The 24122-nt window shown below is 42.7% G+C and overlaps 5 protein-coding genes across 5 annotated transcripts; 2 read left to right on the top strand and 3 right to left on the bottom strand.

The window, feature by feature from the left end:
- Positions 1-564: 564 nt before the first annotated feature.
- LOC307230634 (transcription factor HES-5-like) lies at positions 565-1794 on the bottom strand (the record flags this gene model as incomplete). Its single annotated transcript, XM_080001070.1, has 2 exons — positions 565-933; positions 1738-1794. The coding sequence occupies 2 exons, from the start codon at positions 1792-1794 to the stop codon at positions 565-567; spliced, it is 426 nt and encodes a 141-aa protein (XP_079857196.1).
- Positions 1795-9180: 7386 nt separating this feature from the next.
- Positions 9181-9777, top strand: her15.1 (hairy and enhancer of split-related 15, tandem duplicate 1; the record flags this gene model as incomplete). Its single annotated transcript, XM_080001069.1, has 2 exons — positions 9181-9243; positions 9361-9777. 2 exons carry the CDS (start codon positions 9181-9183, stop codon positions 9775-9777), a joined length of 480 nt encoding a protein of 159 aa, XP_079857195.1.
- A 3544-nt stretch (positions 9778-13321) lies between these two features.
- Positions 13322-13918, bottom strand: LOC307230632 (transcription factor HES-5-like; the record flags this gene model as incomplete). The annotated part of the gene is made up of 2 exons (XM_080001068.1): positions 13322-13738; positions 13856-13918. 2 exons carry the CDS (start codon positions 13916-13918, stop codon positions 13322-13324), a joined length of 480 nt encoding a protein of 159 aa, XP_079857194.1.
- A 2601-nt stretch (positions 13919-16519) lies between these two features.
- LOC307230631 (transcription factor HES-5-like) lies at positions 16520-17303 on the top strand (the record flags this gene model as incomplete). Its single annotated transcript, XM_080001067.1, has 2 exons — positions 16520-16582; positions 16887-17303. 2 exons carry the CDS (start codon positions 16520-16522, stop codon positions 17301-17303), a joined length of 480 nt encoding a protein of 159 aa, XP_079857193.1.
- A 3236-nt stretch (positions 17304-20539) lies between these two features.
- LOC307230629 (uncharacterized protein) lies at positions 20540-21113 on the bottom strand (the record flags this gene model as incomplete). Its single annotated transcript, XM_080001065.1, has 2 exons — positions 21000-21113; positions 20540-20890 (listed from the first exon to the last, which is right to left on the bottom strand). The coding sequence occupies exons 1-2, from the start codon at positions 21060-21062 to the stop codon at positions 20540-20542; spliced, it is 414 nt and encodes a 137-aa protein (XP_079857191.1). The 5' UTR covers positions 21063-21113.
- Positions 21114-24122: the final 3009 nt, after the last annotated feature.

Genomic DNA, 24122 nt, shown 5'->3' with positions numbered 1-24122 from the left:
CTGTTCATAAGTAAAGGCCCATAAACCAAGTAGAAAATTGAACAATGTAGATTTGGATTCATCAGTATTTCAATTATTCTAGGAGCTTTAAGCTGCTTATCAGAGCTGATGGATGATTGGAACACTATATCCACCAACTGTGATAAACAGTTAAAAAAGTGTAATTAAAACAGCTCAGTTGTTATCTATCACAGAGAGACACAAATATAATTTCATTTCAGTCGATATTTATTTATTGACACGTTCAGTACAAGCTTTATCAATATGATGAAGATTTATTCCCGAAACAAACAAGTTAAATTCTCAAACAAAATATAAAGAATACTCTTAGTAACTTTTACAATATGTAAAACAACATTCCCCTTCACTTTTCGTGAAGATACAGTAAGTATCTATGTTTTTTTTGTTTTTTTTTCCTTTACAACAGGAAAATATTATGGAAGTATGAATATTCCTACGATGAGGGAAAACACGGCGCCTCCAGTACCGAGCCGACACCATTCTCTGGACTCAACCAGAGACGGTCTTTACGAGAGGATCCAGTGGGAGGAACCAGGCTGGGGTTCATCTCCACGGCCTCCACAGACACTGCCTCCCGGCGACGCCCTTGACCCCGCCGCCCTGCAGGTGAACCCGCTGCAGGAGCTGCAGCAGCTTCGGTCCCGGTGGCTGCTGGGTCACGGACAGGAAGCGCACCGTCTCCTCCAGGCACCGCAAGAACCCCTGAACGAACCCGTGTCCGGGCGGAGCGGCGGCCCCCGTCGGGCGCCGCTTCTCCTTCAGGAAGCCCACCGCCGCCTCCAGGATGTCCGCCTTCTCCAACTTGGAGCTGGGCTGCTGAGCCTCCAGCTCCTTCTCCAGGAGGCTCCTCAGCTGCTGGATGCTGCTGTTGATGCGGTCCCTGCGCATCTTCTCCACGGCGGGTTTTCTCAACTGAGGAGAAACAAAAACATTATTGTTGCTGAAGTCACTGTTGACAAAGACAGAGACTCGACCTCCGGTCAAACTCAACCAACGCAACCCCTTTATATCAAGGACCCTCACTTTAATGAGGTTTCTGGGAGTCTCTTGGACCCCAATCTGAGAAGATTTGTTTTGTTAGATGGGATTTAGTCCCAACTTGCACCCCTGTCTATACTGTAGTTGGGGAGATAACAGTGCAACTAGGATCACAACAGCAATTATCGTACATTATTTATTGGTGATAATATCTTGCTGAAGTTTGAAGTTTCAATTAAATCAATTTGCTGGTGGCCCCCTTGAACCTCTTAAAGGACCCCTGGGACGTAACCGAAACCCCATGTTGAGCACCCCTGGATTAGATTAGATGAGATATTTGAAGATTTACTTTAGGGCACAACATTTTTTATGAAAATATACTACTACTACTACTACTACTACTACTACTACTACTATAATTATTATTATTATTATTATTATTGTTATTATTATTGTTATTATTATTATTATTATTATTATTATTATTATTATTATTATTATTATTATGTTAATAATAATAATAATAAACACAATAAACACAACACGACACTCAAAGTGCTTTACATTAATAAAAGGCAATCAAACAATTAGTAATAATAATTACAGTACATCATATTAATTATGATAGAACTAAGAATGAAATTTGAAAAAATATACATTATTATTATTATTATTATTATTATAGTAGACAGGTATGCAAGTATACAATTATAAAATAGGATAAATGAAATCACTTACTTTGATTTTTTCGTTGCCAGTGAGCATGGCCTTTTGGGGTATTTTGAGAGGAGCCATGCTTGAGAGTGTGTTGATCATGTGAGTTGTGTGCAGGGCTGCTGGCATTTATACACTGTACACTGTTGCTCTGAGTGGGACAGGGTTCCCACAGTGGGAACGGCCAATGGGGTGGAGTGAGAAGGGCTCCATCCACTCTGCAAACTCAATGTGTTCCCTCCCGCAAACAATGGAGCTGCCCCAGGGGAACAGGTGGAGGCTGCAGAAAGGAAGAAAGAAAGAGAGAAAGAAAGAAAGAAAGAAAGAAAGAAAGGCTTTCTCTCATCTTTGCAAGAAGCCAAAGTGGCGGGAAAACGCGACAATAATCAATGAACACGATGATCAGGGGTCAAGGCCCCCAAGTCGCTGCTGGGTTCATTTTCTTCCCGCTCTTTTTTTAAAGACCTGAATGGCGTCTCCTTTATAACCAGCATTTTAAATAGCGATACTTCCTCCCAGGGTTAGTGAGGCGTTCTATTACTACTAGCGCAATACTATTCAGTACTGTTATTATTACTTACTGAACTGGGACCTGAACTGTTATTATTACTTATAGGGTCAAGAATGGACTCTATAACATTTTATTAATGTTGTATTCTCTCAAATAACAGATGTTACTTAAATTATATACTGTATGGCTATACTGCACCTGGTAGATAGATAGATAGATAGATAGATAGACAGATAGATAGATAGATAGATAGATAGATAGACAGATAGATAGATAGATAGATAGATAGATAGATAGATAGATAGATAGATAGATAGATAGATAGATTGATAGATAGATAGATAGATAGATAGATAGATAGATAGATAGATAGATAGATAGATAGATAGATGGATAGATAGATAGATAGATAGATAGATAGATAGATAGATAGATAGATAGATAGATAGATAGATAGATAGATAGATAGATAGATAGACAGATAGATAGATAGATGGATAGACAGATAGATAGATAGATAGACAGATAGATAGATAGATAGATAGATAGATAGATAGATAGACAGATAGATAGATAGATAGATAGATAGATAGATAGATAGATAGATAGATAGATAGATAGATAGATAGATAGATAGATAGATGGATAGATAGATAGATAGATAGATAGATAGATAGATAGATAGATAGATAGATAGATAGATAGATAGATAGATAGATAGATAGATAGATAGATAGATAGATAGATAGATAGATAGATGGATAGATAGATAGATAGATAGATAGATAGATAGATAGATAGATAGATAGATAGATGATGGGTGAGCGAAGAAGGAACCGTGAAGGCATATTGAGGGTCAGAAGTCAGTTTGGCTGTGTAGGACGCAGAAAAAGAAAAAAAAAAAAAAGGCAACATTTTATTCTGTCAAAATCTGCGGGTCTCAAAAACAATCGCTTTTAAAAGCGCTCCCTCATCTTCTCATCAAATGTTTTATTTTGGCAGAGTAAAAGTGTGAATCACAAAACGAAATGACCTCTTTCCAAATCATTCATTTTGGTTCGAATGTAAAATGTAAATCAATCACATTCAACATGAATTATATCCGAGGTGACTCCCCCCCCCCACCACGCCAATGAGTCGACATTCAGCCTGTGCGAAACGAACGACTCAATCCTTTTTAAGATACGTTCGCTGCGAACGAATCGTTCGCGCGTCTCGCAGCGGTAAATGGGCTCTGGGTGCGGCACACGCCCATTGTCGCAGTGTTCAAAGCGCGCACGGTGGGAAAGTCCACGGGCGACATGGGCCCCAGGATTATAGGCTCTGAGGGCCCGGGGGAGCAGCTGGCCCCTGGGCGGGAAACACACACACACGCGTGTGTGTGTGTGTGTGTGTGTGTGTGTGTGTGTGTGTGTGTATGTGTGTGTGTGTGTGTGTGTGTGTGTGTGTGTGTGTGTGTGTGTGTGTGTGTGTGTGTGTGCGCGCGTGTGTCATTTTCAGCACATCTGACTTACTGTTTGAAATGGCGCCTCTACCGCAGAGGTGTCAGAGTTAAGGCCCGCGGTCCGGATTGGGAAACAGGTCCAGACTGCAGGAGGATTTGGGAAGAAATAAATAAGATTCACATTCATTTTCGTGTGCAGTTCGATTTCAGGGATTGTGAATATCTGAAAAGTGCCGCAAATGAACGAATATGGTGGGATCCGTAATTCACAATTTTGACTGAAGTTACTTATTACGTATTTAAAATGCTTTACCACTGAAGACTCACCGGCTTGGCTTCATTTTTTATGACGACGAGGGTGTGACAGGAGGAAAGAAGACGAGTTCATACAAGCCTCAAAAACCCGCGCGAGCGCGACGTCGCCGCCAACTCAAGACCGTCATTGACTCTTATTGATTGTCGTCGATTACCGTTGTTTTTCCTCCTTTCTTTTCTTCCCTCTCCGCGGTGCGTGCATGCGATCCCCGGAACATTCCTCATCCCGTTTGTGTGAGCCGGGCTTTGACTTTGGGTGCCCCCCGTGCGAGGCCAAACCACAAAGGAAGAGAGAGAGAAAGAAAGAAAGAAAGAAGGAAAGAAAGAAGGAAATAAAGGAAGAAAGAAAAGGAAAGGGGGCAGGTGCTCCGACGGCCGCCCTTGAGCGGCACCCTCGTGACTCCCGGTTCCCCCTCGGAGAACCTGGGAACGGCCTGACCCCAGCCCCCCAGCCCCCCCTCCCGTCTCCCGTCTCCTTCATGTGGTGTAAAGCATTCCAGCGACATGTGACACGACATTCACAGTCAAGGCGCCGCGCTTCTGAGAAAAGCCGTCGCGGGCGGGAAACTTGTGCCATTGTGGGACACCTTCTGTCGAGATTAAGACCTCCATTCCATTCCCCATTGAGACGCTGGTTTGGGTTTTTTGTCTTCTTCTTTTTTAGAGGGGGGTGCTCGTGGTATAGGTGGCATTGAAACCCTGGGCTGTCGTCAACAATGTTGTTGATACCTTTGGGTTCTGCTGGAGGGAATAAATTCCTCTCACACGCTTAGACACTCACAACAATTTGTGCAATATATTGAAATATCACTGTTATAACACTGTCAAATATGCAATAACTTAAGTATAATAATAATAATAACTCTAATGACTTAGTATGCAGCATTTGTTTTACAATATACTCCCGAGATATCCATACCTATTATTTACCCTGTGCATAGAATCGCAGTTTGAATATCTGTATATTTTATATATTTGACCATTTCTGTTTTGTGTTTTTGGGCCAAAACACTGTGTATTTGTCATTTTTTGTTTTAACTTTTATTTAGGCTTCGTCTAAATAAAAGTTTGTCTTGCGAGTAAGACAGCTTGAGCCGGCGCTGGTCTAAAGGGAGCCCACAATACTCGAACTCGTGCTGCGTTTTGCAAAACCCCCGGAAACTATAATCGTTCGGGGAAGACGTTTTCACACCGCAGGGAGTTCTAAAAACCATCCAGGAACGTTCGTTATTCTTCAAACACCGTTCTTCAGGGATATTTAAATCGAACGCCAAAAGAGCAATATGCAGTGGAAGTGCACGTTGTTTGTAACTTTGTGTTTGTAACTTTTGTTACTTGTGCTGCATTTCACAGAACCCAGAAAACTGTAATACATACCTAGAACAGTGAGTGTAGAGTGTATGTGTGTGTGCGTGTGTGTGTGTGTGTGTGTGTGTGTGTGTGTGTGTGTGTGTGTGTGTGTGTGTGTGTGTGTGTGTGTGTGTGTGTGTGTGTGTGTGTGTGTGTGTGTGTGTGTGGGCGAACGTGCTACCTTTGTAGTAAGTGCACTGTGTGTTCCCCTTGGGCGTGTATGTCTGAGTGTTACCTGCTCAGTGGTTCCAAGGTGTGTGTGTGTGTGTGTGAGTGTGTGTGTGTGTGTGTGTGTGTGTGTGTGTGTGTGTCCAGATATTTGGGTACCCCCGCCTCACACACACACACACACACACACAAACACACACACACACACACACACACACACACACACACACACACACACACACACACACACACACACACACACACACACACACTCTCTCTGGTTTCCCCCCCGGCAGCCGTCCAGATGGCCTATTGAGGACAGACCATAATAAGAAGCTGATGGATCAGTGGTGTCCGCGGCTCGGCCTGAATGGAGCTTAAAGTGTGGGAAAGACGAGCAGGACAGGGCTCTCACACATTCCACAGCAGAGAGAGAGAGAGAGAGAGAGAGAGAGAGAGAGAGAGAGAGAGAGAGAGAGAGAGAGAGGTGGGAGGGAGAGCTGGAGAGAGGGGGGGGTAATGAGGGAGAGAGAGAGAGAGGTCAACAGGAAGTGGATGACCTCGTCCAAATAAATGCATCGTATTTGGATAATGAACATATTGCAGTAAGAAAATATCGAAATAATATGTATGTTCATATGTTTAGGTCACCCACTTATATTTGTATTTTTAAGTTCACTTTTTAGCCCATATCCTCCCCTTATTTGTATTTATATATCCACATATTTTTAATGGCGATGTCTACATCCTTCCAGGTTATTTTTAGGTTCACAGATAAGTGGATCTCCACTTATCTGCATATACTTTTGACAGCAATGTTTACATTTTTCTATTTTATTTAAGGCTATCTCCACATATCTGTATTTTTTTTTCTTTAACTGCAACACCAACACTTTTCTATATATCATACTTTTTTTACAGTAATGTTGAAAATTTTCAATTTTTGGGGGGGGGGGGTTATCTTCACCCATTTGTATTTATTTTTTTTTCAACTTTCAACATTTATATTTCTCTGTTTCATTTCTAGGTTATATTTTTATATTTTATATGTTTCCCATGTTGATAAAGCCCTGAATTGAATTGAATTGAATTGAATTGAATTGAATTGAATTGAATTGAATTGAACTGCATTGAGGGAGTTCCGCTCCACGCAATTCAGGGGCGGCCATGTTGGAATGTGTTTACCGTCCACGGATCCGTCCGTCCCTCCATCTGCAAAATGAGTCGTGACTCACGGCGAGAGAATGCGTCTCCGGGGTCAGATGGACGAACAGAGGAGCGAGGATTCCCCTCCGACAGGACCGCCGTGGACACGGGGGACCACCTGCCTCCCGGCGCTGAGTGCACCCGTTCGGCTCGTGACGGACCGGGAGATTTCCTCGTCGGCTCCTGGAACTCCAGGGGCAGCTGCTCAGGCTGTTGAGGGGCTGCGTTGTTGTTTTTATTTATTTATTTGTTTTTTCTTTGTAATATCTGCTGGACTGTCATTCCAAATGATTGAAATGGGAAGCCTCATCTAATAGAACTAATTTGTATTTATAATAATAATCCATACCCTATATACCCATACCAATAACATATCCTGTGCATAGAATCACATTTGTATATTCTGTATATTTTTATAAATTTGACCATTTCTGTTGTATTTTTTCGGCTTTTCGTATCGTCTTTTAAGTTTTATATTTGATTTTATGATTGATTTATGACTTTTCAATGTGTTTCGCTTTTTTTTGTCTGTTTTCGATTTATTTTCCGTTCAGTTTCTATTTTTTTACCGTTTGTTTAAAAGGTACGATGGATAAGATGATCTATACCTTCTACTAATGACTTTAAACTTCACCTAGAATGGTGCAGGACTCCTGAAAAGTCTGCTTGAAAACACACACACACACACACACACACACACACACACACACACACACACACACACACACACACACACACACACACACACACACACATATACACACACACACGCGCGCATGCACTTACTGTATATACATCTATTCATAAACAGCTGCAGGTTAATACATGTACACATACACAAAGTGTATATCAATATACATATTGAAACCTACAAACACACAATAGAACCACACACACACACACACACACACACACACACACACACACACACACACACACACACACACACACACACACACACACACACACACACACTTACACACTTACACACTCTCTCACACACTTTCTCACACATACGTACGTGTGTGTGCCTCTGATGTGGGCCTACAGGCTGCCTCTGTGCGTGGAGGAGGCTGGGTGGGCGGGGCAGGCAGGGTGGGTGGGGGTGGGTGGAGGAGGCTGGGTGAGTGGGTGGGTGGTTGGGGGGGGGGGGGGGGCGCTATTGACTGCTGGATGTGTGAGCAGGATCCCCACCTCCTTTCCCACACTCTCCATCCTTTATCACACACTCTCCAAAGGGGCCGGGGTGAGGAGGGTGGAGGTGCTGGGTGGGGGCAGGTGGGTGTCGGACAATAGAAGTGTGCCTTCCCAGAGCACACTGGGTGATTGTGTTTACAGTAATTGACGTTTACAGTGGGAATCCCCGCCCCCGCCCCCTTTCTCTCTCAATTTCTTCTCCTCTTCTTCTCCATCTCTTCCTCTTTCTCTTTCCCCCCCATCCCTCTTCCCCCTCTCTCCTGTAATTTCCCTCAAGGGATGAATAACGTACCTATCCATCTATCCGTCTATCCGTCTATCCATCTATCCGTCTATCCATCTATCCATCCATCTAACCATCTATCCATCCATCTATCTATCTATCTATCCATCAATCTATCTATCTATCTATCTATCTATCTATCTATCTATCTATCTATCTATCTATCTATCTATCTATCTATCTATCTATCTATCTATCTATCTATCTATCTATCTATCTATCTATCTATCTATCTATCTATCTATCTAGCTATCTATCTATCTATCTATCTATCTATCTATCTATCTATCTATCTATCTATCTATCTATCTATCATACAATCATGATAATGCAAATATAAATGTCCAATCAATCACAAGATGACAAAGTTCTTTACGGTGGAAAAACACAACAGCGGGCACAGTAAACAGAGGCAACGGAGCAGAAGTAAAAGCGGATTGAAGTGAAAGTTCTGTGACATCACGGACATTTCAGGCCTTAAGCATGTCATATTGTAGTGATTGTAAGCCTATTACGCCCCCTAAACACACACCAGGCCTGCGGTGAAGTGTCTGCTGGGGTCTTATGTGAACTGAGCATGTGTCTTATCTTTATGTTTTTAGTGTCCTTATCAGACCCACTGTCTCACCCACTCCCCGTCTGCAGTGGTCAGAGCCCAGCAGACAGGGGGAAGGTTCCCAGGTAATAAAAGTGTAACCACCTGCCTGTGTTGGGTCTGCACCTTAGACGGCCGCAGCAGCGTTCCCTCTGTTGAGGCCGTGAGGCCAGTTAACCATGAGATAATTGATGCCTCTCTCCTATTGTTGTGTCGGCCTCGCCCACTGGCCTCAGAGTGTGGGAAAGCTAATCCTGCCTGGGACTCATGGCTTTGTAATGCTAATGTCCGACTATAAATAGGGGAGAGGGAACCTCAAGCAGATCACTACTCACCCTGCTCTCCCAGAGAAGACCTGCTCTCTCTCTCTCCCTCTCTCTCTCTCTCCATCGGCCAGAATGGCTCCCACCTGCGTTAGAGACTCTCCTTACTCCATGCTCTCCACCAAAGACAGACACAAAGTGAGTATCCTCGTTCATCCTCCATTCTTCCAATTCCAAATAGTGACATGTCTTCTTTGTGACTTGAATAAGTAGTACACAGAACTAACCTGCTTCCCGATTTTTTTTCCCCCTCAGTTGAGAAAACCAGTGGTCGAGAAGATGCGCAGAGATCGCATCAACAGCTGCATCGAGGAGCTCAAGGCCCTGCTGGAGAAAGAGTTCCACAAGCAGGACCCCAACGCCAAGCTGGAGAAGGCCGACGTCCTGGAGATGACGGTGGCCTTCCTGAAGCAGCAGCTCCAGCCTCAGACACCTGCTCCCCAGAAGGCCCACAGCGAGGGCTACTCCCACTGCTGGAAGGAGACGCTCAGCTTCCTGACCGCCAACTCCTTGAAGGATGCGGCGCTCCCACACCTCCAGCACCTCCGCGCCGGCCAGGCGCTTGGCCGGGACGCCCGTCCCACCGCCTCCCCTCTGTCCTCCCAGCTCCACTGCCAGGGTCCACTGAAACAAGGCCACGGCGACGTCAAGTCAATGTGGAGACCCTGGTAGATGCTCCATGAACTCTCAACCCTCTCAAACCGGATGGATGTTCACCGTCATAGAAGTCGTTCCCAGATGTTTAATCGATTGGACACTTGTTGTTTTATATTGAAACTAATTCTTCTACGCTCTCAAAGAAAGAGCCTGAATGTGTGTTTCTCCATGTTGGAGAAAGTGAGCCTCTCTCATAGGCAGTGCTTTTTAGATTGTGCTCTGTTGACGCACACTTGTACTTTGTCAAGCCTCATATTATCAATGATGATGATTTGTAGAGATAATATCTTTAACTAGATGGTTGCTTCAGTGACTAGCACCGTGACACTGATTCTATTAATCTATTGGAATGTCTGCCTTTTGTAAAGGATTTTCTTCCGGATCAATTCCTTGTTCCACGAGTGGCACTGTTGAGCTACAAAACAAATGTGGACACTTTGTGTTGTTGCTGTCACTTAGTAAAGTGACTAAATGTTGAAAAGAAAAGAAAGCATTTCTTGTGGAAATGGAAAGCATCTTATTGTTATTCTCAATGAGAACTGTGCATAGTAATTACATGACTCGCAATAAACATATAAAGAAATGACCTCTCCGCAGCGTTTCTCTTTTCAGTGTTTGGGGGCATGCAGGGGTTGTGGGGCTGCCATTCATTCATTAATGACATCCGGCTTTCCTCAGTAAAGTGAATGGAAAGTCAAGATTGAGTCAATAGCCGCCCACGGGAGTTTAAATGTAAATAACTGTTATTGATAAGACTGCCGTCACTTTGAATGCAAGGACACAGCACAAAAGAACAAGCAGTGCGCATAATGAAGGAGTATTGATTTTGGTTTAAGGTTCATTGATCAGTGATCATGGTGGGTGTTTTGAGTAAACAGCATCTGACCTCATGGGTCCAGAGGTCTCCCCACTTTCCCACACTCTTTAACAAGCTAGACAGCGTGTGTGACGGCGGATAACATCACTTCTCGGACGTGTGTGTGTGTGTGTGTGTGTGCGTGTGTGTGTATGTGTGGGTGGGTGTGTTTGTGTGTGTGTGTGTGTGTGTGTGCTTGCACGTGCACATACACACACACACACACACGTGCCATACAGCCATAGGCTCTAATATTGATTTGTGTGTGCATAGGTGCACACATATATATTCTCTGGCTTGTGTATGAATATAAGTGTGCGTATGTATAGGTGCACTCGACGTGTGTTGTCTTGTGTATTCATGAGAGTGTGTGTGTGTGTGTGTGTGTGTGTGTGTGCGTGTTTACCTTTGCTCTGAGTGTGTAGCGTGTAAACTCATCAGCTTTCATGTGGCGGCGCGGAGCTGCCCTGCAGCCTGTCTTACACCAGCTTGCGTCAGACCTGCAAGGCGGAGGTTTTCCCACGGCAGCGTGCAGGTGTGGGTGGGTGCACGGGCCCACCCTGTCGTATAGATCCCAACACCAGCAGGGGCTTCAAAGCACGGCTCGCTCAATAAAGGCCACGTTGTGCTTCCAAGGTAATAAACTCCGGTGGGAGTCTTCTCCGGCTGCTCAAATTCAAGTCTAAAAGGAAGTTAAAAAAAAAAAAAAGAGCTCTTGAATGAGATCAAATAGCAACGCATACAAATAAGAATCACAACCAAAGACATTTCATTACAAACAGTTGACGAAATTGTGATATTCAGAATTCAGAATTCTGAGGTTGAACTTGAAATGATCTTTTTTCCCAGAAATCATAGAAACATCAGTCAGAATTCCAAGTAAAACACAGTTATATGTATAATTCATATGAGATTCTGCCAATTGTGTGCACAATTGATTAGTAATGCAAAAGTTATACATTTCTGTTTATTATCGTTAGTATCCATATTTTTGCACGTATGAGACATATTTGTTGTTTTAGGGTGTACAAAAGTGTAATGTTTTTATATAGCAAACTCATATATATATGTATATATACTCATATATATGTATATATATGAGTATATATACATATATATATGTATATGCACACTCTAATTCTAATGCCTTTCATTCGTCACTTCGGTGCCGACCATTGACTGTACCTTTCAGCTGTCAGTTACCCAGTTAGTTATTTAACACTGACAATACCCCGAGCGCTGGTTTTCCCTCCAAATCCAGGGGCGTGAGGGAAGTGGGGAGAAGGGGGGTGTGGGGTGGTGGGAGGGCGGGATGGCGGACAAAAGGGGGCAGGTCATCATCGTGGCTAGGGGGATAATTTAGCACGGCACACTTCCTTTGTCCGGGGGATGAAGGCTAAAGAATGGCTCAGGGGTGTGGGAACCCTGCGGAGAGGCAGGCTCCACAGAGGGATCCTCGGCGGCTCAGCTTACCAGCTGTTTAATGAAACCAGAGCTGACAAGAGGCCACCGCTCAACGGCAGCCTGGGGCCTTTGGTGCACAAAGGAGCGGGGCCGGGCACGCTCTCACGACACTCGTGCACGCTCACCGCAGCTACTCTTGCACGTGCGAGAGCATGCCCCCCCACCCCCCCCGAATCCTACGTGAGCCCCTGAACACATGGATGAAACGTTGAAGCTCGATGTATTTAATGCCTTTATATGCATGAGCAGATACACCATGAATTACCATGAACACTGATGCTGCCACATTACTGATATGACATGCAGGTTGATAGAATTTGTTCATTTGTTTTTATGAGTATTTGAATGCACCTTGAGGAAATGCCCTTTTATTTTTGCAATGTGTGCAGATCGGTCTTACACACGGTGGAAAAATATATATTTGGAAGAGCTGCCTCTTCTTATAGCTAGGATAAGATAACACTAAACTCATCAGACAAGCAATGATCCTTCAACACACAATTTACTGAATAGGGGGGGGACTTAGGAGGGAGTCATGGGAATCTAACAGAAAAAAAAACAAAAAACAAAAAAATGGTCAAGCTATAATAATTGTAGTCGCTTGAGATAACTGGGTGTTCAACAGAAGATATATTGAGATTATTTACCACTTACCATCTTGTATCTTGAAAAATGTATTTTTCCACATACCTGTACATCTGTATATGGTATGTATATGGAGTAAAGTGTTGGTGACACAGAGTAAAAATGAAAAATCATATTGAAAATTGTTAAAATTAATGAGAGGGTTTTATTTTTGGTTTATATTAACAGGCACAAATTATTTGGCATCAACTCTTTTACAACAAAGCACGATTACTAATACTGTATTCCTTAATATAAGGTCACAATCAGATTCACTTCGCATGGAAGAGGTATATACACAAGAGTACTCATCTCAAGTACAGTATGCATCAGAAATAACATCAATCAACTCCACAGCAGTGAGTTCTAGTAGGTTTTGCTGACACAGAAGGCAGAAATTCCTGCACACGTCTATAACCACCCTTTACACTGTAAAGGTAAATATGCTCCTCATAGAAACACAGCAAGTTAAAAGTATTACAACGAGCTTCCTGTCCTGCAAACTTAGAAGCAGTAAACTTGAGCACGCAATTGGTGGATGTAGAAATATCCCATACAGCATCCATGACGGTGAACAACCATCCGGTTTGAGAGGGTTGAGAGTTCATGGAGCGTCTACCAGGGTCTCCACATTGACTTGACGTCGCCGTGGCCTTGTTTCAGTGGACCCTGGCAGTGGAGCTGGGAGGACGGAGGGGAGGCGGTGGGACGGGCGTCCCGGCCAAGCGCCTGGCCGGCGCGGAGGTGCTGGAGGTGTGGGAGCGCCGCATCCTTCAAGGAGTTGGCAGTCAGGAAGCTGAGCGTCTCCTTCCAGCAGTGGGAGTAGCCCTCGCTGTGGGCCTTCTGGGGAGCAGGTGTCTGAGGCTGGAGCTGCTGCTTCAGGAAGGCCACCGTCATCTCCAGGACGTCGGCCTTCTCCAGCTTGGCGTTGGGGTCCTGCTTGTGGAACTCTTTCTCCAGCAGGGCCTTGAGCTCCTCGATGCAGCTGTTGATGCGATCTCTGCGCATCTTCTCGACCACTGGTTTTCTCAACTGCGGGGGAAAAAAAATCGGGAAGCAGGTTAGTTCTGTGTACTACTTATTCAAGTCACAAAGAAGACATGTCACTATTTGGAATTGGAAGAATGGAGGATGAACGAGGATACTCACTTTGTGTCTGTCTTTGGTGGAGAGCATTGAGTAAGGAGAGTCTCTAACGCAGGTGGGAGCCATTCTGGTGGATGGAGAGAGAGAGAGAGGGAGAGAGAGAGAGCAGGTCTTCTCTGGGAGAGCAGGGTGAGTAGTGATCTGCTTGAGGTTCCCTCTCCCCTATTTATAGTCGGACATTAGCATTACAAAGCCATGAGTCCCAGGCAGGATTAGCTTTCCCACACTCTGAGGCCAGTGGGCGAGGCCGACACAACAATAGGAGAGAGGCATCAATTATCTCATGGTTAACTGGCCTCACGGCCTCAACAGAGGGAACGCTGCTGCGGCCGTCTAAGGTGCAGACCCAACACAGGCAGGTGGTTACACTTTTATTACCTGGGAACCTTCCCCCTGTCTGCTGGGCTCTGACCACTGCAGACGGGGAGTGGGTGAGACAGTGGGTCTGATAAGGACACTAAAAACATAAAGATAAGACACATGCTCAGTTCACATAAGACCCCAGCAGACACTTCACCGCAGGCCTGGTGTGTGTTTAGGGGGCGTAATAGGCTTACAATCACTACAATATGACATGCTTAAGGCCTGAAATGTCCGTGATGTCACAGAACTTTCACTTCAATCCAGTATTTGCTTTTTGTTTCATTCTGCGCATTTGTTTGATTTTATTCCAGGTGATCTTGATCTTTTACTCTTTTTTTTTATAAATTCACACAAGACAAGAACAGATAAGTAACCGTAGAGTGTTTATAAAGAAATTGAGCGAAACTAGTTGGCTTTTATTATGGCTGCTACATGTTTTACATCATGGTGCGTTATGCTTGATCTCAGTCAAATTAGGGGGATGGCAGATTCTTTTAAAAACACTTTTACTGCTATGACTTGTTGGTGTTGAATGAGGCAATTACTTCAATTCAATGTGCGGCTCTAAAAACATGACATTTACATTTTGAATTTGTGATCCTTAGCCAGATACAGCCTTGTTCCCAACATACCCTTTAAAGCTCAAACCATCACTAGTTTGTCACTTGATCGTCCTCTCCACTGCGATTAAATTGTGACATGTATGTACAAGTATAATAATTTAAATCGTGACATTATTATATATTTTCTTGTATGGCATATTTTACTTTCGATTTTTGTTTAATATTATTCTAACTGTTAAACCATCTGCATTTCTTCAGTCTAATCTGCTGTTTGAATTGGTTTCGTCTCGCATTTTCAAATCAGGTTATGATCCATTTAATACACCTTCATCTCACCATATATCCAGTTGAACTCTGAACTCATGTCCCCTTAAACCATGTGTGTCAGATGTTTCGCGTTTCGACTCATTTAGTCTCCAGTCTCTCGGGGGAAAAGGCACACGTTCACTACATCCCTCTGTACATCCCCTGTATGTAACTCCTTCACTGTCCCAAGAGACACACACACACACACACATATACACACACGCACACGCACACGCACACGCACACACGCACACACGCACACACACACAAACACACACACTCCTTTTTACCCATCTGCTTTTCTCTGAGCCCTCTTGCCCTCTTTCAGTATCTGTGTCTGTTTGCTTGTTTTACCCAGTCACATCCTTTCTGCATCTCTTCCCAAAATAGATATCTGCGTTTTAGTTTATCTTGACTTTTTGTATTTATATTCTTACTTTTAAATTTCAACTTACTTTGGCAACAAACTAGTTGAACACATACAGTACATTTGTCCTGTTCCACTAATAATGGAATTGGAGTGGAAATGATAGATGGACCTTTTACTTGAGAAAAAGTACAATTACCCTGACACAAAATTACTCGAGCAAAAGTGACATCTCTACTCAACTGGGGCTGGAACTATAACACTGGTTATAATTTTCAAAAAAATAGCATCGGTGGTGTCATAATAACTTCCAAAGATATTATGGATGGAATGAGTCGTTGATGAGGAGTTTGATAGATCCACTCACTTTTAGTAAGTACTGTCAGAAACGTAGCAGAGTAAGACCTATAGATATTTGCTTTGGGATACAGCGGAGCAAAACAGCGGAACAGTTGAGCCCAAAGGCCTCCTCACACTCGCACATCCGGAGATGGAGGCATGTTGCTGCCACACTTCACATCAGGTTGCAGTCATGCATATGGATGAGCATTGAGCATGCTTCCACATGCTCCTGTTAAAAAACATTCTGTCCTTCAACTTGTCAGCAGCCAAACTTCCTCCCACTCCTGCATCTGCAAGAGGACTGTGTGTGTGTGTGTGTGTGTGTGTGTGTGTGTGTGTGTGTGTGTGTGTGTGTGTGTGTGTGTGTGTGTGTGTGTGTGTGTGTGTGTGCGCGCATGCGTGCGTGCGTGCGTGCGTGCGTGTGTGCATGTTTGTGTGTGTGTGCGTGTGTGTGGTGGAGGCACGCTTCAGTCTGAGATACAGGAAGCTGGGGGGCAGAGGGGCGGGGCATCGTTTGTTGTCTCTTTATTACAGGACAGAGACTCCGTGTGGACTGTGGGAAAGCCGGAGGTGTTAGAAATCCACGCACAACGCGCGAGTGGTGTCGGGGCCGCGGGGGCCTTTAAATAGGGGCCCGTTTCACCTGGAGGGGCCCAGAGGGGACTGAGGGGCTTCTACGAGAAGACATCCGTGCTTCTGGACTGACTGAACGGTTTGCTGTTGGAGATGGCACCAGTCACCCACACCCAGCCTGACGCAGCGACTCCTGTGGAGAACAGTTCGAACAAGGCAAGAAAAAAAGTTCCAAATCCGAAACCTTTCTTAATTATTATCATAGTAAAAAAAAAAATGTCAGAAGTTAAAAGTCTATCCACCAGATACAATCCGCTGCTTGGATTGGATTTCATCAAGTTGAAGAAATGCAAACACTCGAACTTAAAAAAGCACTTTCTACCTTGAAATTGTAAATGAACATATATTTAGTGCAGTGTTATTTCTCTTCTCTTAATTATATTTTCAATTTGATCTTATTCGATAATTAAAGCACGTATCTGTGTCCTAACTGCTCTTTTCCTGTTTTTTTTTATCCTAGTTAAGAAAAGTAATGGTGGAGAAGGTCAGGAGGGACCGTATCAACCAGAGCATCGAGCAGCTCAGGACCCTGCTGAGCCCCGGGGAGCCGAGTGGGGGCCAGCCGCCCTCCAAGTTGGAGAAGGCGGACATCCTGGAGCGGGCCGTCCGCCTCCTCCGGCGGCGGGCTGCGGCCTGCTCCGCGCCCCGCTACTCGCAGGGCTTCTCCCAGTGTCTCCAGGAGACCCTGCGCCACCTGTCGCTGCACGCCGCCCTGCGTCCCGCTGAGCGGGAGGAGATCAAGCGCTTCTACGTGCTCCAGAGGGTCGCCCTCCAGCGGCACATGTCCGGGCAGCAGGGCCGGCGGACGGCCACGGGGAAGCGGGCCTCGTTAAGGTCGTCTCAGCGGTGCCGAGGCTCCCTGTGGAGGCCGTGGTAGAGTCATGGCTCGCCACCATACGGACAATACGGACAGATGTTTCCCAGGTGTATCGGATGAGTTGTGGGTGCTTTCTCCCTGAACTCTGATATGATCTGAAGGTTGTTTTTATATATATATATATATATAGAGTGTCAAGACAAAGTGTGCAACATTTGCACACTTTTCAAGACTTTGTCTACAGTGTACGACAAACACAGAACTGGGATCTGTTATATTGCTACTTCATTAAGTTGCCTTTTGTGAAGGCGTTTAAAATGTCCCAAACATGCGTCGCGTCCAGCAGTCATCGCTGTTTGGGAACGTTTGTTATTTGATGTTGTATGTTCGTCATTAAACATTGTTGTTTATACCTTTTTACCCGACTACATCTGAATTATTGTGCATTCATTTTTTCACCCCATTCCCATCCTCATTAATTGATTTATCAGACCAAATACTGCCCAAAACATAGCAAACACACCGAAATGTGATAAACACTGAAGTACACTGTTGGTGCTGGTCTCAGCACCGCGGACAGTGCTACTGTGGAACAGAAAGGATTGTCTCTCGAAATGCTTCTTCATTTTAGAAGAGAGATATATGGATGGATGGATAGACAGATAGACAGATAGATAGATAGATAGATAGATAGATAGATAGATAGATAGATAGATAGATAGATAGATAGATAGATAGATAGATAGATAGATAGATAGACAGACAGACAGACAGACAGACAGACATAGATAGATAGATAGATAGATAGATAGATAGATAGATAGATAGATAGATAGACAGACAGACAGACAGACAGACAGACAGACAGAGATAGATAGATAGATAGATAGATAGATAGATAGATAGATAGATAGATAGATAGATAGATAGATAGATAGATAGATAGATAGATAGATAGATAGATAGATAGATAGATAGATAGATAGATGATAGATAGATAGATAGATAGATAGATTGATAGATAGATAGATAGATAGATTGATAAATAGATGGATAGATAAATTGATAGAACCAATTAGCGCATGTCCCTGAGCTTGTGAGCAAGAAAAGAAAAGCACACTTGTGCATTTAGACCAGCATAGGGTGTGGGCCAAAGTCACTCCCTCCTTTGGAATTTTAAAACAGGAAAACGTTGACAAGATTAACGATAATGTCATATGAAAAATGAAAAAAAAAAAAGGTGAAAGAAAAAAAAAGAAGACGACGAGGAGAGAAGGAGAAAGGAATTTTAGGGGAAAAATTAATTCACGTTCCGAGTCAAAAAAATCAATCAGAATATTTCGTGCAGACAGCAACCCCTGGACTGACCCCATGGGTTCCGTTTCCGGGAGCTTCGTGTGTCTTCTGCGACTGCTCCACGTTGGGAAAACTCTCCCAGACTGACGGCAGTGTTCTGTGGTCTGAATAAAGAGGACATTGAATGGACCTTGAGTGATGCTCCATTCTCTGTGTCGTACCAGAGACACACCTCTGATGTCACCAACCATCTGGAGGGAAAGAACCCCATTGGCTGAAAATCTGATGGTTGAACATCATTTTTGGGTGTGTGGGACAGCTGCTTCCTGAAGTGCTCCACTTCCCCTTGGGGAGGGGGTCACTGCTGCTGGGGTTGGTGATGCTAATCACACTGAACTGTGACTGTTCTCCCCAGAGCTTTCCCACACTCTGTCCATTCACAGAGCTCCCACACGACAATGGGGCGTGTGCCTTGTTAAATGCAAATTCATCCCCACACAAGCAGTTTCCAACATTCCTCCCACCATTGAGGACATCTCAGAGTTGTGTACAAACAAACAAAGCTAAAGATGATCCTGGGTAGAGTGTAAAGGTGTAAAAATGTAAAACGTGACGCTGTCAACATTTCTTATGAAATGTTTTGGTCATAAGTCATTTTGAAAGAAGGCATAACGTGCACTTTTAGATTATAATAACGCTTGATGTATGATATTTGAAATGTAATTCGTCAGTTGACAGATAATTTGACAATGATATACAGATTAGAATAAAATGGTTGATTTTACTGCAAACTTCAATATTTTTTTTTGGCCTGTGTTACAAAACCTTGAATTTTTAATGTTTGGATGACAAACAGCGAATATATACCTACTGTACAAATATGGTCCGACTGAGTTCAAACAATCATTCTGAATTTAAATCTGTTTTCGAGATAAATCCAGCAAGTGCTTGGTGTTCTTTCATCCTGGGGTTTCACGTCAGATGTTGATTATAGTAGGATGATGATACATACATTTATTTAAATATGTTGCTCAATAGCTGTATGATGACAACTAATTTGGTGGAAAAAAAAGAAATAACAAGAAATGTTGGAGGTTAAGTTTGTTTATTCAAACAGACTGAATGTTTCACAATAATAACCTTCAACTGAAGGCAAATATCCGTGATGACACATCACAACAACAAACTGGAAAACATTTCCAAAAAACGTTGTACTCAAAGAGAGTAAAGGTGAAACAGTAAACAGCTGTCTTCATAGAAGATGTGGGAATATTTTTATAATACATGAAATCAACAACATGATTAGTAAATACTACTCTTCTTATCAGAAATCATAATTCACAGTGAATTTGATGATTAACATTTAAAAAAATGATCTTAAAACTGATCCAGTATTTATTATCACATAGTAATTAAAGAAGGTTGATATCCAGTCAGGACAATAAGGCTCATGGAGAATAAAGATGAACATTGTCATCATAACCACATGTCACTACACAGTGTGACATCAGTAAGGTTTACAAAAACCTTTCAATGAAAGGATGGAATAAAGATGTTGATCTTTCAACAGATCAGACTTTGATCATCACAGATTAAACTATGAGATCAAGACCATTTTAGTGACATGTTCACATGAGGAACAGAAAAATATTTGATCAATATGATCATCTAATAAAAACTTGTTTTCTTTCAACATAAAAGAAAATGTAGCAAAGTTTTATCATTTTCTTAGAAAACAGAACTTTGCCAAAAGAAGACTGAAGATCAATCAATAAAATAAAGTTTTCTCAGATACACAGCCTGAAACAACAGGCATTTGATGCAATATGTTACGAGAAATAACGGAAGAAGATGTTTCGTTTCATACAAGATCATCTATAAACAAGTTTGAATACCAAACTATCTCAATATTTAACTTTCACTTGAGGCTGTACTATGACAGTCAACTTTGACCAACATGGTCAACATGGCCTTGTGTTGCAGCATCAGGCTGTAGGTTTCTACCAGGGCGTCCAGGGGGCGCTGTTGGCTGGACTCTTCTCTTTGGTGATGCCGGTGAGGAGAGGAGAGTTGTTCTGAATCAGAGCAGCCTCACTCAGCCTTGTATCGGAGGATGGCTGCATGTTGTGGAAGTGGTCCAGCAGTCTGCTCTGGGACGGTGTCTTCACCTCATCTTTGCACAGGAAGTGGAGCGTCTCTTGGACACATCTGGAGGAACTCTGATTGACAGCTGACTCCATCTTGGAGTCAGACGGTTGTTTGAGGAACTCTGGACCCAGCAGAGACTTGAGCTGCTCGATGCTGCTGTTGATTCGCTCTCTGCGTAACTTCTCCACCTGTGGTTTTCTGAGCTGCAGAAAGAGAAACATAGTTATGAGCACATGGAATGATAAGTATAGCGTTAACATTTCAAACTCATGTGAATAAAAAAGTCACTGTGAAGTTGAGTCTTGAATTTACCTTGTGAGTCAGAGTCAGATGCACCTCAGAAGAAGTCCTTGCTGAAGTGATTGTAGGTGCCATGTCTGGATCACTGTGTTGCAGAGGTCTCTGTCGAGAGAATCTGATCTCTCCTGGCTTCAGCTCCCCTATATATAGTCCCCAATCTGCATATGAATGTGTGAGTCTTGGTCTGGTTGGAGATTCCCACAGTCCGAACCAATCAGAGATCGAGGGAGGACAATGAGGAGTACGAAGCGGCCACATGCTGCATGTTCTTATTGCTGGGGGACAATAGTTAGATCTCAGGGGAACAGGTGGAGGCTGGGGGCTGATGGATAGAACCTCTGTGTGAATCTGGGAAAGTAGTGACCCTGTAAAGAGATCAGATCTGCAGCCTGATGCTGGGATCAACTAGTTTGAAAGAGCACGTGTCCATCTCCTTACCACACACTTCTGATACTCACCCTTGGTTTTTAATGGGTTAACACTGCAATAAAACACTTTTAAAATCAATGAGTGAACACTTACTGCCAAAACTTACAGCAAATCAATACCTTAGTTAATGTACCTTTAAATTGTATTTTTACAGTGACTTTTCACTGTTAAATGTGTTTGTTAATTAGTAACAGACACTTTTGTTGTAAAATTGATAAATCAGTGATGATCTTTGAATTAATTAATTAAAATGAGCGATAAATGCCTTGTTGGCCATGCATACACACTTTTGAAAATCCTCGTAATTTGTGAAATACTTGTTAGATGTGCAAAAACTGTGTGGTAAACAATACTTTCCGAGTATATACGAGTTCATAACAGTATGTACTATATCTGAGTTGGGCATCTGGACTAATGACGGAATCTTTTACTTATAATGCCTTATCAGCCTTTAAATTTGCTGAAAATACCTTGTTTGCCCTTCCGTGCAAACTTTGATGAAAATGCTCGTAATTTGGGAATTACATGTGCGATATGCCAAAAACTCTGTGGCAAGCAACACTTTCCGAGTACAAACGAGTTCATCACAATATTTACACTCTCTGAGTAGGTATCTGGGATAAGTGACTGCATTTTTTTAAACACAAAACACCTTTTCTGTCTTTATAGTATGCACTGTTGGCCATCCGAGTTCATAACAGTGTGTACTATATCTGTAACAATTAATCAATTAATAATTGACCTTTTTATTTAAATTGTGAAAAATCGATGGAAGGTTATTTTTTAAATGTTCTTCATAGAGAATTGTACATATTTAGTCACGAGAATGATACGACCCACTTCTGTGTGTCCAGATGTCGCAGATGTTTAGTCACTGCTAGTCAGTGCGAGTAGAGAGAGGATCTGAGTTTCCCACACTGACTCCAGTGTTCTGTGGTCACTGCCTGACAAAAGGACTTTGAATGAACCTTTAGTGATGCTCCATTCTCTGTGTTGCACCAGAGACACACCTCTGATGTCACCAACCATCTGGAGGGAACGAACCCCATTGGCTGGATCCGAAGGAATGTAAAATTTAAAACAAAATACTACAAACAAGTTTCGCCCAGAAAAATAAACAACTTATACTTCAGCTTACTGTTCAATGCATTATGAAAAAAAAAATTAACAATAAAAATCTGTATCCATAGCTCTGTTGCCATCAGTTGAAGCACCAAGCTTGAGGGTGGGGTGGGGGGCAGCTCCTTCCTGAAGTGTGCCAATTCCCCTTTGAGAATAGCGAGGTTCCTGTGGGGCTCATGATGATGATAACACTGAAATGTGACTTCGCTCTCCAGAGCTTTCCCACACTCTGCCCATTGACAGAGCTTCCACTGAATGACAGGAGTGTGCCTTGTTAAATGTTAATTCTCCTGCACGCAAGCAGTGGCCGTCATCTGTTTTGGGGAAAGCAACAGGGAGATTTTTTTATGGAACCAACAATAAATACAGCAGGAACAGCGAATCTCTACGCTGGAATCATGTTCATACACAACCAAACAAATATACACCTTTTTATACAGTTTGCGACAAATGTCTCCAATTTCAGGTAACAAAATGTCCAATGGAAATCTGCCACATAGATCTGGGAAGTGACCCAACTGGAATCCAGTTATTGGGGTCCCAAAAGAAATTCAGATGCAGTTATATATTTCAGAGGTTGTGATGGACAGTGATTGTGAAATTAATATTCATTTGACATAAGGCTCATGGAAGTACACAGAAATAGAAAAATCACAAATAATCTGAGAAACACCATGATTTTTTTTGTGAATGTCCAAATTCTCCTCAAAGTATTCAAGACAAACAAAGAGAAACAGTTAAGAAGGTTTCTTTTCAGAGAGCCACACTCCCCTTTAACCTCTGTCTATCTCAGGTTAAAGGTTCTGAGTCTATTGTCCCTCAGGGGCTCTGTGAGTGAGCTTCCACTGGTTTCCCACACTCTCTCCATTCACTGTTTTCATTAGAAGCACAATAGAAGTGTGTCCAAGGACCAAACACATTAGGTGCACAGTGTGACGTCACTGGTCAGGAAGACAAATCAGCTGACGTCAAAATAACTTTTACTACGACACAAGATGTTCAATCTGGAATGCAACTACCTGAGATGACTCATCAGAGTGATGTCATACGACCTCCAGTGGTTTGGTCACAACAGCCCATCCACTGCTTGGTCATGAGATATAAACAGAGAATCAAATAAAATCCTGTTCATTATCAAATAGGTAAAATTGGCACACACATTTCTTCTCAGAAGGAGTAGAAGTGATTTAAATTGAAAATAATGTCAGTTAACAAATGCAATTGAAATTGATCATAATTTCTCATTCGTCTATGAAAACATTTTGATTCATGGATAAATGAATGAGTAAATAGGAGAAAGTTTGCAGTTCATGTTTGTTTATTAAAACAGACTGAATGTTCCAGACTAATATGTAACCTTCAAGTGAAGGCAAATATACGTGATGACACATCACAACAACATCTTGGAAAACATTTCCAAAAAACATTGTACTCAAACAGAGTAAAGGTGAAACAGTAAACAGCCGTCTTCATAGAAGACATGGGAAATACTTTTAAAATACATTCAAATAAACAACATGATGAGTAAATATTACTCTTCATATCAGAAATAATAATTGACAGAGAATTTGAACATTTAAAGAA

The sequence above is a fragment of the Zeus faber genome (genome assembly GCF_960531495.2).
Source record: "Zeus faber genome assembly, chromosome: 5".
NCBI classification, from domain to species: domain Eukaryota; kingdom Metazoa; phylum Chordata; class Actinopteri; order Zeiformes; family Zeidae; genus Zeus; species Zeus faber.
Note: the sequence above shows the minus strand (reverse complement) of the source record. Positions and strands in the feature narration are given on the sequence as shown.